This window comes from Callospermophilus lateralis, chromosome 11, assembly GCF_048772815.1.
Source record: "Callospermophilus lateralis isolate mCalLat2 chromosome 11, mCalLat2.hap1, whole genome shotgun sequence".
Classification (NCBI taxonomy): Eukaryota; Metazoa; Chordata; class Mammalia; order Rodentia; family Sciuridae; genus Callospermophilus; species Callospermophilus lateralis.
The window spans coordinates 6,346,027-6,366,302 of NC_135315.1; the positions used below are offsets into that span (position 1 = coordinate 6,346,027).

At 54.7% G+C, this 20,276-nt stretch overlaps 1 protein-coding gene across 5 annotated transcripts in view; it reads right to left on the minus strand.

Annotated features, from left to right (window-relative positions):
* Slc38a12 (solute carrier family 38 member 12) overlaps positions 1-20,276 on the minus strand; it is a 51,373-nt gene that overhangs the window by 23,786 nt on the left and 7,311 nt on the right. For 3 of the 5 annotated variants that reach the window (XM_076869834.2, XM_076869833.2, XM_076869836.2), the window contains 5 exons: positions 18,937-19,018; positions 18,419-18,515; positions 17,540-17,620; positions 13,967-14,066; positions 13,484-13,592 (listed from right to left, as the gene is read on the minus strand). In XM_076869834.2, the coding sequence (XP_076725949.1) occupies positions 13,484-13,592; positions 13,967-14,066; positions 17,540-17,620; positions 18,419-18,515; positions 18,937-19,018 (469 nt within the window). Of the gene's footprint in view, positions 1-13,483; positions 13,593-13,966; positions 14,067-17,539; positions 17,621-18,418; positions 18,516-18,934; positions 19,019-20,276 lie in introns of all 5 variants that reach the window. The other 2 variants (XM_076869838.2, XM_076869835.2) reach the window with 2 other exon arrangements.

The following is a 20,276-nucleotide window of genomic DNA, read 5'->3' on the forward strand; positions in this document are numbered from 1 at the left end:
AGAAAGGGAGGACAGGCGAGAATGCAGGGCAAACCTGCCAAGACCCTTCTCCCTGTGTCCCAACCAACCCATGGGACAGAGTGACACGCCAACCACCCTCTGCTACAGGCCACCCTAGGAAACTTCCGGGTGGGAGGCGGACAGTGAGCTGCCTCCTGGCCTGGCGGCGGGGAGGGTCCTGCCTGGCCTCCACAGGGGTGAGTGCCCCAGGGTGGAGGGAGCGCAAAGGCCTCCTCATGTGGTGCTCCCTCCTCCCCCAGCTGAAAGCCGGTACACCTGGCCCTGCTGGCCACTCTGGGCACTCCCTGGGCAGTGGGCTGCTTCCTCACCAGGCGGGCGGTTCTCAAGTGCCCACTTACTGGTCTCCCTCTAACAGGGAGAGCCGGTGTGTGTGTGGCCGCAGAGCAGTGGGAAGGAGCTCCCAAGAGCCTGGAATCCAGGCACAGCAGCCTCCACTTCATGCCACCGCCAGTCAGCTCCTGGTGTCGCCACACCAGAGGCCAGCAGCCCACCGGAGCTTACCTGCTCCAGGGCCCAGGTGTGTATGTGCGGACTGGGTTTTTCTGTTCATGCAGCAGGGGTGAAGAAGGCACCTCTCATAAGGAGAGAGTTGGGGAAGATGGAGTGGCTACCTTAGACACACAGGGACCTTAGGGGGCAGATGACAAACCCTCAGGCTAGGAGTGGCCCAGGCGAGCGGGTTCAGGTGAAGCTGGCCCATGCCAACCACACGGCTGAGCTTGCTGGATTGATCCTGGAAGGCATTTCAGGTGATAAAGGGGCTGCGCTTGTTGGGAACGAGGGGCCGAGAGCTAACTGAGGCTAAGGGCGGCTCAGCGCCAGCCCCTTCCTAACTGGAAACTGAACTTGCAACACGCCCTTGATGTACAGAGGAGAAATCTTCAAGGACTCTATTTTTGCTTCTCGAGTGGCTGTGAGCGTTCTGGTTTGGGAGTTTTAATTTTTCTCACTTGAATTAAGGCTTCTGGGGATTCATCCACCAAAGGGAGGTAAGTGCTGAAGGCAGCGCGGGACGGTGAAGGCTGCAGGCTCTGAGCCACAGGGACAGGGTGGGGACTGCATCCTGATGTCCCTGCTAACCGAGCCCTGGGGAGCTACTGCCTTCTCAATGCACATTACGTGTACACAGGTCGCAGATATCCAACAGCTCAGGCACCTGACCCAACGGTACACATCAAACTATCATGTCCCAGCCCATTCACCCTCCAGACCTCCCAGGTGCAGGAATACGGCCAAGCAAGACCTCCACGCAAAGAATGGGAAGTCAATACTATTTTTTTTTTTTTTTTTTTGAGATGGAATCTCCCTATAGGAGATTCCAGCCCTACAGGCTGGCTGGCCTTGAACTCCTGGGCTCAAGTGATCTTCTTCCTCAGCCTCCTGCGTAGCTGGGACCACTGGAGCATGCATCTGGCTATGATACTATTCTTACCTGACATGTGTTACCTCCAAACAAGTTCAACAACAGTTCAAGTGCACTTTAGGAGTATTTGAGTTCTTCCCAGTCAAATACAAAGATGCAGTCACCCTGCAGATGACTGCAGAGAAACAGGCTCTGTGGGGGACCATTAGCAGTATATGTGCACCCAACCCAGGGAACCCCTGTCACAGCCTATCTGCCTAAACTGTAGGACGAGAGGCATTGTACAATGTAGAAGAGGGCTTCTGAGCTCTGCAGAAGATCACACTTCCACAGGAAACTACGGAAGGAACTTTCAAAAACAATCTCCCTGGGCCAGGCATAGTGGTGCATGCCTGTAATCCCAGCAGCTCAGGAGGCTATGAGGCAGGAGGATTGCAAGTTTGAGGACAGCAACTTAGCAAGACCCTGTCTCAAAATAAAATATATAAAAAGGGCTGGGATGCGGCTCAGTGGTTAAGTACCCCTTCTGTGTTCAATCATCCCTGGTACCAAAAAAAAAAAAAAAGGAGAGAGAATTGACCCTCCCTGAGGAGGCAGTGACCCTCGAGAAGACTAGCCCAGTGAGAGGCTGACCTAGAGAACAGAAGAGTCTTGTGGCAGGAGTGGGAACTTGTACCAGAACAGGCTGTTGGACCAGAGGCACCAACCCAACCCTGATGCAGGCGCTGCTAAGCTTTCTCCTGCCAGTCCTCACACTGGGTTTGCCTTGTGCAGGAGTAATGAGGACAGCCGGAGCTGGGCCGACTCTTTCATCTCACTGACCCATTCCACAGAAGCAGCTAGCGTCTGCCCAACACCTGCCAGAAGGCACAGCTCGGAGGTTTCCACATCTCAAGTGTCCCTGGCTCCGCCCCACCCTCCTACACCCCACAACCAGGAGGTACCTGGACATGCCTGCTAACAGGATTGAAAGACTTAAAGATTCAGGGGATGACTGGAGAGAAAAATGGACAGTTAGCCAGGCATGGTGGCACACATTTGTAATCCCAAAGACTCGGGAGGCAAGATTGCAAATTCAAAGCCAGCCTCAGCAACTTAGTGAGAGCTCGTCTCAAAATAAAAAATAAAGCAAAGGGCTGAGGACTTAGCTCAATGTTTAAGTAACCCTGGGTTCAAAACAAACTAAAAGACAGTCGATGTTTAAGTTACCCTAAAGTTGTGTGTGCTTCTTGAACATGAGAAGTCAAGTCTATACAGCTTGATCTCATCTCACCACATCTGCTGCTCAACCGCTCAGCTGCATACTGCAGGGTGGGTGGAGAGGCAAAACATCTGCAGCTCAAGTCAAAGGCTAGTCTGGACTCGCTGGAGGATTCTGGGGCCCACACAGAGGCAATAATGGGCCAGAAGGTAAAGATTTCAGCAGGGATTTTTTTTCGGAGAAGATATGCTGGGAATAGAACCCAGGTCCTTGCTCAGACTAGGCAAATACTCTGCCTCTGAGCTACATCCCTGGGCCCAGCAGGATGTTCTAAAGCAGCTGCTAAGCTGCCAGAGGAAAGAAACCAAAGCCACCCAGCTGGAGTCCAACAACCAGGCAGGGACCTGGCCTCTCCCTGGGTGACTGAGACATGGAGAAATGCTGTGCACCTGTTGGGTGCACTTGGTGCAAATGCAGGCTGGCCACGTGGGGATGCTGGAGCAACCTCTGCTAGGGCACTAGTGAAAACTGGCACTCATTTCCACTTTAGGATACCGTGGTTGAGAAGGGTTGAATACTTTGTCCAAAACCTCTCAACTAGCTACTTAGACTACCCACAGCAGGGGTTGAAGCTCAGGCATCTGTATCCAAAGCCCTCTCCCCTTGAGAGTGAGTAACCGCCTCCCTTGAAAGGGCTGCCACCTCTCCACAGCCCCTTGGGTTGGCTCCCCTGGGGGAGGAGGGCAGGGCTGGGTTGGTCCCATGGCCTTAGCCTGGCACGGTCACTGTTCCTCTTGCCCTGTCATTGAGGACATGCCTGTATGGTCTCTTTCTTAGCTGAAGAGCCAGATGGCACCCGGTGGTGGCAGAGTTCCAAGTATTTGATGCTAGAGCACAACCCCGGTGGTTTGGGGGAAAAGACAGATACTGAGGAAAACCCGCAGTCATTCACTTAATGATCGTAAGCCATCAGGGCTTACAAAGGATGGCCTGGCTCATGCAAGCATGGCGGAGAGATGGAACCCAGCACCAGCAGGTCCAGGTGGCAAGATGGGGAGGCTCGACCCTGAGCCAGGAGGGGGCCTTACCTGGGAGCTGCGGTGGGCCGGGGTGGGGGTGTGTGCTCAAGGTTGTGGAAGGCGGGGAGCCGGCACCTGCTCTAATTACTCCCTGTTCACACATCAGGTGCTAAGAGAAGTCGGTGGAGGGAGAGCTGGGTGGAGAGCTGTGGTGATTCACAGCGCATGGACAGCTCTGTTTCTGTTCACATCAGCCCCACAAAGATGGAGCTCCCCTAACCTTTGTTGAGGGGAGTGTCTGCTCTGAGGGTGAGGACCAGGGCAACGACCTGACCCCTGGGGAAAGGTGGGACCAGCAGGGCTTGGAACTGGCCCACAGGGCTGTCTGTGGGCCTAGGGGCTGAGGAGGGAGGCCAAGGCTCGCCAAGAGCCCAGAGCCGTGTAGGCGCCAGTGTCCTTGGGGGACACAGGCCAGGGCAGGTGGGCAATGGTGGGAGGGAAGGCTGTAGGAATCCAGGCTGCCTCACAGAGAAGCACTTCTGAGTAATTCAATTGGAGGTCCCTAAAACCAGGCTTGAAAGACTTGAGTAACAGAAACGATCTCCATGACCTTGGGGCAATGCTCATGCTGAAGGGGCAGCTTGGACCCAAGGAAGAGCTGGACTCCTCTCTGTTCTAATGAGATTTAAAAGGGACGTTGATCACATGGACGATGGGCATGGGAAGCAGGTGAGGGGAGAATGCAGGGATGCTCGATCCCATCCTGTGGGGACAGAGGAGTGAGAATGTCCATCCTGGTCCTCTCAAGGCCTCCTGGGAGGCAGAGTGAGGGACACCCCACCTGCAACTACCGCTCTCTTCCTGGCTCTCCTGGCCAAAGTAACAGGTGCAAAGACTGAAACTTCTTGGACTTGGGTTACTGACTGTCACTGTTTAGCTCTTGGTCTTGTTTATTCACACCAGATGTAAAGAAGTGGGGAGGACAGGCACTTTGATTTCATCCATGAGAGAAGTTGGCCATGTCTGCTTTGTCCCAAATCACCGTGGGCCAAGGAGCTACCGCAGGGCCAGGCGAGAGGTCTCCTTGATCCTGACAGGTCTTAAGTCTAAGAGGACTCCAGAGGAACTGGTGGGCTGTGTCCAGAGTGACAGAAGAACAGGGCCCTCTGGGCCACCAGTCCACCCAGCCCCTTGGCCACCTGGAACAAGGCATTCATTCCCTGGATGCCCAAATGCCAGGAAGGAACCTGCTCAGATATAGCAGGGGGGCGACGCAGGAGCCCTGGGGCCTGCAGGGCTCTGCCTAGCCCCTGACCAGCTGGAAACTGACTGCTCTTGGGACTTGTCTGCCCCTGGGAACAGAAGGAGGCAGGGCTATGCCCTGTGTTGCCCTCTATGAGAGGGGCCAGGTGATCACTTGACAGGCTCTCCACAGCCTCCCTTTCTCATTCCATGCTCTCTGAGCAGGAAGAGGATAGAGGTGGGAATGCTCCACACTGGAGCTGGAGGGAGGGAGGGAGGAGGGAGGAGGGAAGTCAGGTGCGCAGAGTGCGGAGCCCTGCAGAGAGGAGCACACGGGCCAAGCTGGCTCCTCCCCTTCCCTGCTGACGTCTGACCTCAAAATAGACAGGAACTGAGCAACCTTGGAGGCGGGGAAGGAGGGAAGACGGCACATCAACTGGCTGATTAATGAGCGCTGTGGAGCTGGGTGTAAGAAATTACACTAACAACCCCAGCTCCTTCCCGAGTTGTGGCCAGCCTGAGATGCCCTCCACGGGGTGCTGGCACACTGTGGGGTCTGGAGCCTCCCAAGCATCAGATGCACTGTGAGCTATGGGGGAAGCCGAAAGCACCTCCAACAGAAGCATGAGAAGCACCTGTTGGCCTCAGGGAACAGAGCAGCCACCAGCGAACAGATATGGTGGTACCCTTTTCCTCCTGAAGACATTCAGAGTCTGAAAACATCCTGTGCAGAGATGGGCACTGCTGCTTCCTGTCTGCCCAGGAGCATCTTAGGTGTTGATTCCAGGGTGTCTTAAACCAGGGCTAAGGAAGTTCTCACCATGCCAATTAAACAGGCCTCAGCGTCTCATGACCCTTCCTTCTAGAGTCACACTCTCATCTGGCATCGGCTCAGTGACACTCACAGCACCTCCCTTACGCTTGAAGGCTGATTAAGATGTACCTTGGTTGCTCTCTGCTAATCCACAAGACTTCCTGAGCTCGTGCTAATTAATCACATGGCACCATTAATATGCACCTTAACTGTTTGGCTCTGTGTCGCGCCCTTTGTTCCCGTGTATGCATACACATCTTTCTGCTGCCTGTGAGCCCTCTGGGGTCCTGTGGCTCCTTCTGCCTCCTCAGAGACAGGGTGCACTGCAGATGGTGCAAGGATAGCTCCTCCCTGCATACAGGTGTTGTGAGCCAACATGCAGGGCGAGTGCCAGGGCAGGGACTCTGGTTATGGGGATGGCAGTTATTATTCTGGAGTGCTTTATTTAATTAAAACATCAATACCAGGGCCCTGGAGCTCTGCAGAGCCATGGAACCTTCTGGTTGCAATATGCCTTCTGTAACAGAAGTAAGCCTCGTTCAGGGAGCAGCCCAGCCTCCCCAAATCCAGCAGGGCCACAAAGTGCCATGGACTGATCTGCAGGACAGAAGCAGACACAGAGCAGGAAACCAGCTTGTCACATAGTTTTCATTACAGACAAAACACCCAAGCACATTTCATGTTACTCCGGAATTATGGGGAAGTTGCTGGGTTCTGTAGACTACAGTTCTTTTCTGTATGTTTTTGGGTGAATGAGTGGGTTTAAAAGTTAAAAGGGCAGGAAGGGATCTGAAATCAACAACTTTAAAATCTTTAAAGAACATGAAATCATTTTTAACTCTCTGCCCAGCAATGGGCATCTTGGAAGGGGAGGAGGGTGCGCAGCATTGAGTGGGCTACTGTTTCAGGGTATGCCTACGGCCCAGCTTCTCAGGGGAGGACGGGAGGCACGTTCACATGCATGTGCATGTACACACCCCCACACACACAGGACAGGGGGTAGCTCAGCCCGGAGGCTTGGAAAGAAATCTGCTCCAGGTTTTCAATGCCGATTGCTCTGCTCACAAACAAGGAGGCTCAGTGTCAAGCTTGGGGCTGGCGGATCAATGTGAAGTGTGTATAAAAATGGGCCTGAAAAAGCACAGTGCAGAAGGTCCCCAGCAGGGATGAGCACTCCCCACGGAGACCTATTTGGAAACTTCCCAACCAACTGGCCTAGCATGAGTGTGGATGGAGGGTGTGCGCCACAGCCACAGTGCCGCAGCTTCCCCAGCTCAGGAATCCATGGGGTGGGGTGGGGTCTCCTGGGCTATTGTACTTCGGTGGCCTGCTTCCGGTGCCCATCCCAGCCCAGCATCTGTCTGTTTCTCCAGCTACACAGGCTGGGTTTCGTTCGGGCTTTTGTCCCTGTGCATATGAATGCATGTTATGTGTCCCTTCACACAAGAGATGGGCTCCTGAAGGTCTTTTTACAAACGGTTAATTTTCATAGAAAACCTCTTAAATGAAGCTAAGTACTTAAGGGAGACCTGCAGGGAGTCCTTCTGTGAAGTAGGGAATAACTTTGTAACAAATAATTACCCCCCGAGTTTATTCTACACATTTGGATTTTCACATAATGGAGGCTGAGAGTTGAGTGTGCCGGGTGTGCACAGGGCAAGGTCATGGCACACAAGTCCATTTTCCTGTCTCCGTCCACTGGAGGGACGGCAAGGACAAGGATGAGCAACTTGGGAAGGCCACGGCCATTCCCCGAGAGCCCAGAGCGCCCAGGCTTGCTCTTAATACTTTCCAGAGGAGGCGGCGGCACGGGCACTAAGCATTGTCCTTTGAGCTGGCGCATCAGGTGCTGGCCACGGCAGAGGCAGGACGTGGGGCGTGATGGACAGTGGGCTTGATGCCAGCTGACAGAACCCTGAGAGCTCCATTAAAAATAAAAACCACAGTCCTCTCACTAGCAGGAGGCGGGGGCTTGGGCCAAACACCCAAAGGCTGGGGTGGGGGAGGGGAGGCAGTCACAAGGTGGCCCAAGAAGGTGTCACCCAGGTGTCCTCAGAAAGGTGAGGTGCGGTCTTGGGCAAGGTGGGGCAGCAGCGGGCAGGTACAGGAGGGCTGGGGACTGCACCAAGACAACAGTGGCAGCAGTGGGGGATGTGGCTGGGTGAGGGCTCGAGGGGTCCCCAGGCAGGTGTTGGCTCGGGAGCCTGAATTTCATTTAGAGAGGGCTGGAGGTGGGAGCGGCTACTCCCAGTGAGACACAGCTCCCAGGAAAAAAGGAAGGAAGAAAAAACAGGCCTGTCCCTGTGTTATTGATTTCCTTGAAAAAGAAAGAGACAAGCTAATCCTTCCAAGTCCGTCATCTGAGCCAGCGAGCGCGGCTGCTGCTGGAGGCTGGGGCTCACTCGGTATCAGGCACCAGCTCTGTCCTGTGGCAGGTGCCTCCATTTCTGGGGAGTGGGGAAGAGATTTATTCTTCCTCAAGACCCTATCTCCAAGGGCTATCAGGCAGGGGCTCAGTCATGTGTGGGGGACCTGGAGACCCCTCTCCCCAGAGGCTCAGGGCCGCACTGAAGACACCTCAGCTCCTGCCCTGAGTCATATCTGGGTGTGCAGGGGCACCTTCCCCAGGTGGCAGAGCACACCCTCCTCTCCAGGGCCTCCAGAGCTGGCTGAGAAGCACTGACAAGAGGCACGCGGGGAGGGAGAGGCACGCAGAGAAGACAGGCACCCAGGCAGTCCCAGGCACCCAGGCAGTCCCGAGCACCCCGACGAGGTCACCATGCTTTCACAGAGGCACTTGGTGCCTAGACCTCAGCCCCTCCCAGGCACCGGGAATGCCCTCCTGAGTTGTTCTGATTTAGCACCAGACTGAGTTGTTCTGGTTTAGCACCAGGCAGGAGGGTGGGCACCGCACAGGGGAGGGAAGTGCCTGCTCCAGGCAAGGGCCCCCAGACCCACGCTTGGATTCAGCTCCACTGACGGAGTCAGAGGCCCTGGGGAGGGCCCTCGCTCCACTCTCACCAGGCCCATCCAGGTTCTCGTGCACAGATATGGGGTGGTGTTCACCTGTTTGCTCTGGGGGCAACAGGCCACTGAAAACGGGTCGAGTGTACCACACCATGATGGGTAACACTATAACCCCGGAGTGCCCATGTCCTGTGCCGTCACACTGCTCCTAAGACGTGTGGGTTCATATTGATTCCCTCCTCACTGGTCCTCCAGGCCACCTCCTGCCCCAGAACTGGTAAGAATAAATATTCAAGGGATGGCAGCGGTGACCCACTTATTAGCAGATGCCACAGCCCTGGGGCACAGTGGCTGATGTTGAAAGTACAGAGACCATGGCAGGGGAGGGAATGTCCTTGGGAAGAGGCGCTTACTTTCAATCCTACATGAATAACCAGTGAAGTCCACTTCTCTGTCTGGGAGCAAGGACATCAAGGAGAGGGCGCAGCACAGTCACAGGTGGGCACACAGACGCAGAGCACTCAGTAGAGGCCACATCAAGCAGCAGCGGCCCAACCCCTGGCATATGTCAGGCTCTGAGGCTGGCACATAGATGCTGCCACCCCCAACCTCTGTGTGCAGATAGCACCAGCCTGCATGTGCCGCGGGCACCAAGACTGCTTTACAGGGCAAGAGGACCCCGCAAGAGCCCCAAGGGCCAGGCTGAGGGCTTTAGCTCTGGGATCCAGAGGAAGCCACTGTCTCCCGAGCCTCAGTGTTCCCCACTGTGCAAGGAAATGATGCCACACCCTGGGTGGCTGGGAAGCCTGAATCAGAAATGCCACGTCGTGGTTACCACGAGCCCAGGTAGGAGGACTAGTCACCATGGGGGGCTCCTCCCGTCTCCACCCCTTTAGAAAGAGGATATTTTCTTGAGTAGTACTATTTTAGGAAGAAACCATGCGGTTCACAAGGGGGGCTGCATGCTGTTTGGAATTTTGTAGCCAAAGGCCAGTACTGCAGCTTGAGTCAGAGCCAAGGGGAAGCAGAAAACATGGTCTTTGGGCCCTTCACCAAGGGACATCTTCCATGCTGCCCTGTGCCTGAACCTCAGGGTGGCCTACACCTATATGAAGAAGCTGGTGGGCAGGACTCTCCCACGCCCTACCCCTCTTCTCTAAGGGGCTGCCAGAGGGAGCCTGGGAAAGATGCCCTCCATCTGCAGAGGTGGCAGGGTACCTGCTAGGCACTTACAGGCTGCATCCCCTTCTAAGTCACCTGTGTCCAGAGGTGGACCTCACAGTTCCTGAGTTCAAGGCAGGGGAGCAAACCAGGATGACCTTGTCCTGTCCCAAGGCAGCCAACAAGGTACCTCCTGCTCAATACGGCCAGTTTGTGGCCGGGTCTCCAGCCAGGATAAGCTCTGCTCTGCCATCTGCGCTCGCAGCTCTGCTGGGCTAGAGCCGGCTGGGCTGCCTGTGACCAGCAGCCCTGCCCACCTGTAAGTGGTGGATGCCACCAGCTTTCTCCAAAGGTGAGAAGCTGACAGCACACAGGGAGCCCCTAGGACCCCTGTGTGCTTCCTTCTGATACTCCAGGAGGAGGGATGGAATCTGGGCTAGGGGTGGAACGGTAGGCTGGGAGATCTGCAGGAATAAGGAAGCATAACAGGAGTGCTGGCAGCGCCCTGACCCCAGGGGATAGCAGCACTTCAGGCCTGAGTTCTGGGCAGACCCTGCACACACTCCTACCACCATACCATGGGTCCCTGGCTTCTGGGCACCATGGCTGAGGAAGGAACAAAATGCCAGTCCTGACTCTGTTCCCATCAGAGCTGGATGGCCCTGTAGAAAGAGCCCAAGGTGCTCCCAGCCTGGGGCGGGGTTGCCTGTGCAAGAGCTCAGGCTCTGAACCTCCCATTCCTTTCTTTCTTTTTTATTTTTCCTCTTTTTTTTTTTTTAAGAACTTAAAAAAATTTTTTTTGTAGTTGTAAATGAGCAGAATGCCTTTATTTTATTTGTTTATTATACGTGGTGCTGAGGATCAAACCCAGTGCCTCACGCAGGCTAGGCAAGTGCTCTACCACTGAGCCCCGGCCCTAGCCCTCCCATTACTTTCTTTGGAGGAGCAGGATGGGTGAGTGCCGGGGGCCTGAGAACCCGAGGGCAGCTGAAAGCAGGTCCTGAAACCCTTAGGTATAATAACAGGGCCCAGCTTGCTGCGGGACACCGAGAGTGCATGTAAAGCAGGTGACTCGGAACCCTCCACCCCACAGCATCCTGCTCCGTGGCTACTGCAGGGGAAGGAAAGGATGAACTGATTCCTACCAGCTGCACTGGGAATCTTGGGATGCAGAAGGGGGTCCATGGTGCAAATAGAGGAAGTAGAAATTTCCACTTGTTAAGGTCAAGAGCTCTGGGAGGCAACTAGTAGCTGCTGGTGGAGAAAACTCCCTTCCTGAAAAGCCTGGCCTCAGGGACACTTCCTATCCCAGGTAGTCTCGTCTGTGTGCTCCTGGAGACTGGAGAGATGGCTTCCAGGGGACTTTCTGAAAACTAAGCCACAATACAAGCCTGTATCTTCATCTCACAGAGCATACTGTCCCAGGATAGCAATGAAGAAGGGGTCATTTAAAATATGCAGACGTGGCAGAGGTATATTACCAGAGACAGAGATGACTGTGTGGGAGGAGGGTGTTTTAAGTCTACCCCCTTGCGGCCCTGTCCAGCATTTTTGGCTAGCGGAAAAATCAGAAACCGTTGGCGGAGAGAGGCATGGTGGAGTTCCAAAAGGGATGGCCGATCTGAGTGTGAGTGACCAAGGGCAAGGAAAGAAAGGATGGCTTTCCTCCTCCGAGGACCCAAAGAGGTCACTTGCTAGAATCCAGCTGCCCTGCCCTCATCACTACAGGAGGGCTCGGGTCTGAGGAAGGAAACCCACACCTCTGACACACCCCATTCCCAACTTTTCACCAAGGGAGAGAGGAGCTTCAGAGAGATGTAGGCACCAGCACTTGGGGTCAGAAGGCTCTGCTGTTCTGCAGGACCACGGACCCTGAAGTCACATGCAAAGCTGTAAAGCAACTTCCCAGACTACCCCAGGCCCTCTGCCTTGAGTTCCTTGGAGCCAGAGAGAGAGTGTGGGGCAACAGGGGCGACGGGGCAAAAGAGTCCTGGGAACAGGCTCCTGGGGGGTCACAAGTCTTTCCACTGGGACCTGCACCTTGGCCTCCCAGCTCTGGAGCATCTACAGGCACTAGGACAATTAGCTTTATGAGTTATAAGTGCAATATCTGGGAGACGACGGCAGTAATTAATGCTTGTCTGCTTTCCTGAGGGCTTCCTCCTATGCAGTCAGAGTTATTGAGACTCAGTGAGGGAGCTTCCATCATGTAGGAGGTTCATAGGAACGATTTAACAAGGCAATAATAATGCTTCTAAATAATTCACCAAGCAAAAGGCAGCAGCTCTCCCAGACACTCACAGAGCTCCGTGTCCATTTTGCCGTGGGGGAGTGCGCTGGGACGGGTCTGCAGACTCCAGCAGCTTCCCGGTAAAGACCCACCTCAGCTGCTGCCACTCCTCCTGGAGCCCCTGGAGCCCTTCCTCCACCCCTCCCCTGCCCACATGCAGAGGGAGGGGAGATCCAGAAGGACCTCACAGGCACTCATACCTTAGCTGATCTTGTTAATCACGAGGTGCTGTAATGCTAAGAGGTTAACAAGTCCTCGGTTGGGCCTCCAGTGACTTGGCCCTACACCCTCAGGGGCCAGACAATTTAACTTGCCACCAGATTCCCACCAGACCTGTCATGGGAGAATCAAAGACAATTCTACTGCAAGACAAATTCCAAGGCACAGCTGAATGTGCAAGAGGAGCAGCAGAGACCACTGACCCACTGCTCCAGAAACACAGAGGCAAGCAAACCTCTCCCATGGCCTAGGGGCAGGCCCCTTCAGCAGGTCTACAGGGCAGGGCAGGGAAGGCACTTGGGATGAACAAGATCAGACCCAAATAACACTGTTGCAAGGCCTGAGGACACCTTGCCAGGATGGGAGTATTTAAGTCAAAAGGCCACCGCTAGAATGCATTGCCCAGCTTGCTCCTGGCCTCTTCTTCCCCTCCAAACCAGCTAAGTGGCCACTTGTCAAACTGTGTCATCTAGTCCACGAAGTCTGCACCGGGGCTGAAGAGGACCAAGAGGAAGCAGAGAATATTAACAGACTCTGCAAAGGCTGAAGGGGAACATTTCTGAGCCCTGCCCACAAAGCAGGAAGAGATACCTGCTGCCCCTGGGTGCCTGTCCTATTATTCGAGGCCCCTCTGGCACATCACCCAGCTCTGCCCCCATACACCACGGCACAAAGCAATCAAGAACGAGCCTGGAGATTCATTTTCTTCCCTGTCCACAGGGATCCTTCCTGTCTGCAGAGGCTGTTTGTGGTCAGGGCCACCATCAGATGGATCAGTGTTATCTGCCTGTCAGGAGACCAGCATGTGCCTCTGTGCTCCTGAGCTGACCCCGAGGAAGGTCAAGCAGGGAGGCCTCTTAAAGAGGCGCTCTTCAAGAGCTTTACAAAGAGTGTCCCTGGAACCCTGTGTTCTGGCCACAGTGGTGCTTGGTCCTGGAGCTGACAAGGACCTGGATGCCAAGTCCAAACCACATCTGACTTTTAAGCCTGGTCATCAGGATGCTCTGGAGCTAGAGCCTTATGACATGATCCATTTTCTGCCAGGGCCAAGCCCCAGCATGCGGCCAGCGTGTGGAGATGGGCAGAGGCTCCCCTCTGGGGAAACACTTTTCCCAGCAAGAAAAGGTGGCCTACAGAGCTCGCCTCTCAGGGCGGCCTGCGACCCTGGGCTGGCCAGGACACTCACCAGGTAGATGTGGTAGGCGTCCACTCGGCGCAGGGGCCCCCAGCACAGGTCAGTGTCATTGTACTTGGCGTCTGTCTCCACACCACAGGAGTCATTGTCAGTGGTGCTGCTGATGAAGAGCAGTGGCAGGCTTGGGATCAGGGTGTCCCTGCTCGGCTGGCAAAGACAGAGCCACCCCTCCACAATATGACTCCCATAAACCATCTTTAGGACCTGCCCCTCTTGTTCCTTATGACTCAGGAGCGCTCAGTGGGAGTCCAAGCCATCTTTCCTGGGGTAGGGAAGGGGACAGCAATGCAGGACATGTCTCCTAAGCTCAGAGGGCACAGCTGGCCATGCTGTGTGTAGAAAAGGGCCCTGGACATCCACTTTCCTTGGGGACCAGGGACCTCCTTGGTGTGGGGCTTCTATGCTGGACACTTTGCCTGACTGGCTGAGGTGGCCCACTGGTTACAGCCAGCATGAGGGGCAGGGGATACTCACCAGGTCACCTGCATGAGAGAGAAGGGCACGGCCGAAGCATAGATGGCCAGGTCCCCATACAGGTAAATGATGATGCAGAAGTAGAACAAGTTGACGCCCACTAAAAGCAACAAAGCCATGGTCAGGGAGCTGGAGAGACACTGTACTCTTCTCTGACACAGAACCTCCACCTTCTCCATAGCAGTCAGTTCTCTAAGCCATTTATTTTCTACAAAAGGGGGGAAGAGGGCTCCATGGTCATTTCTCATGCTGGTGGGCTACACTGTGACACTGGCAGGTGACACACTGGCTTGGGACCTGCACGTGAGAGGGTTTCTGAAGCAAGACAGGTATAAAGTTGGTGTGTGGTATGGTCGCCCTGGGGACAGGCTGGGTGTGTGTGGGGTGGGGACGACACCTGATCAGGAGCCTGAATGCCCACGTGTGTTGGGCCAGGGCTCCCTCTGCAGCCAGCACAGGGCTCTATGACAAGAAACTGCAAGCAAGAACCGAAGCACAGAGAAGCTGACAGGAAAAAGTTCAGCCTTTAAGGCTGAAATCAGCAGTGCAAAAAGCCCTTCAATTCCAAAGACCCAGTGCCTCCTTCCAGATTTGATGACCTTGCATCTGCTGGCCCAGGGTGGCCTGGTGTGCTGGGGAGGGACAGTTCTCACAAGAGGCTCCTTTTCCTTACGAGCAGTGCCGGCAAGGGACAGTGCTAACTCCAGGAGTGTGTGCTACAGCTCCATCCACAGAGAACTAGGGGTGGGGATGTAGGGCTCACGTCCCAATTCCATCAGACTTACATTCCAACCCTGGCAAGTCCCTGGACATCTCCTACGGTGAGTGTCCCACCATGCTTGGCTATCTTCCACAGGGGATTCTAGCTAGGAAGCCTGGGGTGGGCAGAGGCTCTGAAAACAGCATCGGGGCTGTCCAGCCCAAGGCTATGGCCCCAGACAGCTGGCCTCAGATTCTTGCTCAGACTATTGCTCAAGTTTTTGATGTCACTGGTCTCAAGCTGCTGGCTTCTCTGAGGACAGAAAGAAAAATGAAGTGACAGTTCTCTTCCAATCCTTGTGGCTTACCAGAGCCTGCAGTGTCCCCAGGGGAAAGCCCAGGACATGCTACTCCTAGGAGGTCAGCTCTGCTCCTAGGACTCTGGGGGAGAAGACCAGGAAGGCATGATTTTCTAAAGGAACCACGAGCGCCCGGCGTCTGCTTTCTGAGCACACTAGCTGGCGTGTCCTTCACTGACATGTCAGAGGGAGCCTTGATGTCCAAGCTCAGTGGCCCCGGGGCTGCCTATAACTCACGCCCCAGGCTCCGGGGACAGCTGGCTCCAGCCTGCCTTTCTGCTCTCTGTGGGAAGGCATCGTCTCCTCCCCATTCCCTTCTTGCCACCTGCTGACGACTCCAGTGTTGGCTGTTTATAAACTGCCACTGGCCCTCCCTGATCAATACAATTTCATTACTAGACACAAAGTGGGAGGATCAATGAACTTCCCGAGAGGACATCAGAGACTATGCTTGGCATTTCTAATTACAAGAAACGAGTGGAGAGCCCAAGGGAGCCTTTTGTGGAAGGCCGCCCTGCCAAAGGTGAAGACGACACTCTGACGATCTGTGAGTTAAGAACAGGGCAGAGCAGAGGTGATTTTGCACCGCCCCACCTGGGGGGAACATTTGGCAATGTCTGAGGGCTGTTTTGATTGACACAATTAGGAGGTACTACTGACAACTGGAGTCCGGGGTGTTGCTCCACAACACTCAGGACAGGTCCAACGAGAGTTATGTGGCCCAACGTCCACAGTGAGGAGCTTGAGAAACCCTTCAGGGGACAACAAGGAGACTTCTCTAGGTATGGGGCTGTCTCCACACAAACATGCTGTTTTCTATTAGATTTGAATAAACCAGGAGTCTGGTCCATGGGGCAGGAGCAGAGATAAAACCAACCACTAGCTGGGCACTGTGAGCACACCTACAATCCTAAGTTACTTGGAAGGCTGAGGCAGGAGGATGGCAAGTAGGAGACCAGCCTCAGCAACTTAGTAAGACCTTGTCTCAAGATCAAATGAAAAAGGCTGGGATGTGGCTCAGTGGTAGAGCACTTGCTCAGCATGCACAGGGCCCTGGGGTCCATCCCCAGCACCACAAACAAACAAAACAAACCACTGGTTCCTAGAATTCTTACAGAAATCAAGGCAGATTACAGAATACGAAACCAAGAAATGAGGTTTAAAAGATGTTTCTTTCCCCGCCATGTGTGACTTATTTTACAGGTTTGCATTTTGAAGGGACAGGAAACGCCTCTGCTCACTCAGTGCGGTGGGACAGGGAGTGACAGAAGTGCAGCAAAGGAGAAACACAGAAGTGGGCTGAAAACAGGGTCTTTGTTATTGTTGTGTTTTTTTGGTACCAGGGATTGAACCCAGGGGCACTTAACCACTGAGCTACATCCCCAGCCCTTTCTATATTTTTATTTAGAGACAGGGTCTCACCAAGTTGCTTAGGGCTGTGCTAAGTTGCTGAGGCTGGATTTGATCCTCTTGCTTTAGCCTCCCAAGCTGCTGGGATTACAGGTGTAAGCCACCACGTCCGGCTGAGAAGCTGGTTTTGATGAATTCTGGAAATCCTCTGAGGCTTGTCCAGGAGGGAGAGTGGAACTAGACCTTGGGCAACCTGGGCCAACAATCACCTCGCCTGGACCAGCCACCAAATCGCACCACCAATGACAGACTGAGTGCTTAGTGTCCTGAGGGCAGGCAAGCAGACACTGGCTTCCACAGTCCCCCAGCTCTGAGTAAAGCAGGGCCACACAAGAACCGGTGGGCAACCACTCCATATATGGACTTTGACAGAGGGGTACAAGATCTTCCAGGACAGCTGTAAGCGGAAGGATTTATTGAGTCTATGCCTGACTGTCAAGGAAACTAACAGTTTCGGGCATTAAAAACGAAAGTCTTAATAGCTCATTTTCCCAAAGAACGAGATTAGCCATGGAAGTACATGCTGTTATCACTGGCAGGCCCCAGAGCCCAACACCAGAGCTGGGCGGATCTCTGGAGGTTGTTGCCAACTGCCAGCCAGGAGCAGGCAGGGCCAGAGGGAGAGCCTCGCCTCCTCTCGCGGGGGCTCCAGTGCCCAAACCAGCTCTAGCATGGGCTCCTGGCGCCCTCTGCTGGCCACTGGGAGGACATGCCCTGGCATGCCTGTGGCAAAGCCTACCACTGTCAGAGGGTGTTGTCTCAGCCAGAACAGGCCAGAGAGCCAAGTCAGAAGCAACTGCTGGGAGAGGTACAAACTGCCAGCCCCCTCCATGGCTTCCCCTGTTGGACAGCTGCCCAGGATCCCTGCCTCTACCAGGGTAGCCAGCTCTTTGTTCTTCACGCAGAGGGACAGGGGCATCCAAGGAAATTTGTGTCCACAGGGCAGGCACCCGGCAGCTGCTCTGACCGCAGGCTGACAACCTTCCCCTCCTCATGGCTTGCCTCATCCCCAGGTGACATGAAACCCTCATTATAAGGCTCAGGCCTGCAGTAAAGGACCATTGGCCCTTTCCCCACACCCCACCCCCAAATAAGCATTTATTACCTTTATTGAAGAACATGGAGGCCATCTGTCCCATTTCCACCCGGTCTGTGATTTCAAACAGGTTGGGAGATGTGCGTCTCTCTGAGGAGCCAAAAGCACAAGAAAGGTGGTGATTCTTCACCAGAAGCACTGTCACTGAGTGCCACAAAGTCCCAGAATAAGGAATCCCCAAGGATCCCGGGCTCTGGAGAAAAACTTTCCTAAGGTTTCCTTTTTTTCCAGTGCTGGGGCTCAAACCCAGGGCCTTGCATATGTTGGGCAAGCACTCTTCCACGGAGCCCCAGCCCCATGTCTACATTTTACAAGAAAATTCAAGGACGCTCTCTATAGGGGAGAGGGTGAGCAGGGACGAGACTGCGAGACGAGGGTGCATGTGTGTGTGTATAGGGGTGAGGTGGGAGGGTGGAGCCAGGACCACATTCACTGAAGCTCTCTCAGTGCGCACAGGGCACAGAACCAGGCATTCGGTCATTTCCATAATAATAGGGGAGTGCACACCTGTAATCCCAGCAACTTGCAAGGCTGAGGCAGGAGGATTGCAAATTTGAGGCCAGTCTGGGAAACTTAGCAGACCCTGCCTAAAAATAAAAATTTAAAGGGCTGGGGGTGTAGCTCAATGGTAAAGCACCCTGGTACCACACAACAAAAATGGCAGGAGAGATGGGAAGCTAGACAGAGACCAGTAACAGGCCAAACATGTTAGTTAGCAAGAGGTGAGCCAGCAGGGCCAGGCCTGTGCCTGGGACCCCAAAACTGCCACCCTCAGGCAGAAAACGCCAAAGAACGTCTGCAGGGAGACTCCCTGGGCTCTCCCCATGAAGAAAGAAAGGGAGCCCTATCAGCCAGGAGCTGAGGCCTGTCGGGAGGCCCAAGACTTACGCACTGACAGGATGGGCTGTTTCTCTGCCCGCTCGTAGCTGTCCGGGGTGAGAATGTCACTGTCGGAGGCCGTGGAGGAGTCGTCGTCCTCCTCCTCCTGGGAGGTGGTGGGTGGACGAGAAGAAGAGGAGAAACCAAGGAGAAGGAATGAGCACATGGCTGTACAGAAAACCTGGGCAGGGGTCATTCCCTTTGTTCTCTTTCTAGAAGGTGTCTAATTAGGAAACTCTCAACAGGTGGAGCACATAGCATAGTTCCTGGGGACAAGGGCTGAGCGGCTCAGCGTGTGGAGTGAGGGCCAGCGCTGTGAGGGCAGCCCTGCCTGTGTTTTCTGACTGTACGCGGCTGTCACGCTGCAGCTCTGGGACCTGGGACTAGGTTCCTGGAGCAGCACTGTGGACAGAGTCCTCACACATCAAGAGGAAAGCAACGGGTTGCTGAGACTGTTTCTAGGGAACACGACTGAACAGAGGCACCGCCGCGGGGGGGGGGGGGGGGGGGGACAGGGACACACACACCTTGTGGGTTTCCATCCTCTTCCAGCGGAGCTGTGCGTTGGCTGCGGCCATGGCCTCCATCACAAAGGTGGTTGTCACAAAGCTGAGGGGGAGGCATGTGTTAATTGCAGAGAGAGATTGCAGGAGTTTGAAGTGGCGTGACCAACAAGCCCAGCACTCTCTTCTGAGAACTGTTCCCTAGAGAAGTTCTGAGACGGGCCTTTCCTGGTAAGGAGTGTGTGCATGCTCGAGGCCACGCGTGCTTGCTTTTCTGTGGCTGCCTACGTTTAGGATCCACTTCTGACACACAGGATGGGGCTGTGACATAGGCTGATGGGAGGGAAACTGCTCAAGGGAGAGCACGAGCTGGGTGGAGGCAACACGGGTCAACATGACCCGCACCCAACAGGGGCCCTGAGCTGGGAGGGGGCCAATTCACAGGGGGCTTCTGGAAGGACGGCAGGCAGCCCTCACCTCTCCCCGCAGGACACAGGCAGTGGTCAGCTTCCAACTGCATACACCAGTGCCAAGGGCTGGAGAACGAAGGTGGCTCTGGAACCCGTCCCCCTTTCTCTTTGGCAGTACTTTGGCTTTCAGGATAATGTGCCTAATAGTAAAATAAGTTTCTACTACTGTGGCCCGAATCTCAAGGGAGACACTTGCCAAGAAGTCAGACTAGAGTGGAGAAACCATCTTTTCCTCTCTTCCAGGAGCTCAGAGGTTGGGTGGCCCCAGGATATGGGGCACTGCTGATAAAATGTGAGGCATGAGTTCATCCCTGCCCTAAACAGCTTGGGGCGAACACTGGTCTCCCTTTTCCTGAGGTCAGCGCGGCTCTGCACCTGTGTCCTCCGGTGCAGATGATGTCAACAGATGCCACAGCCTTGGTGGCCTCCCTCACTGAGGCAACAGCTGCTGGGTCCCACACAACCAGTGCCCTGAAGGTGGGGGCGGGGTGGACCACAGGGGACACAGGCAGGTGGCTCCATTGTGGCCCGTGTGTTGGTGTACTGTGCCTTCACTTTCTTGGTGGATTATATCAAGTAGATTCTAAACTCCAAACTCTCTTCCCAGATCACCCTCTTTTTCTGGGGAGGGTGGTGCTTTCTGAGCGCCCTAACGGGGGTCACGGTGGTGAAGTATGGGGCAGAGAGGTGAGTGGCGGGAAGAGGATCTGCACCACACGAAACTTCAGGACCTTCCGGGGCTTCATCGTGTCTCGACTCAACTCACAGGGTGCTCTGAGAGGCCTCTGTCCACTCCCCTCTCTGGGTCCTGCTCAGGACACGTGTGCCTAATGCATGCAGTCAGTCACCTTCCCACTCAGGCCCCGCTAATGAAGAGACATAGGGACTGCAGGG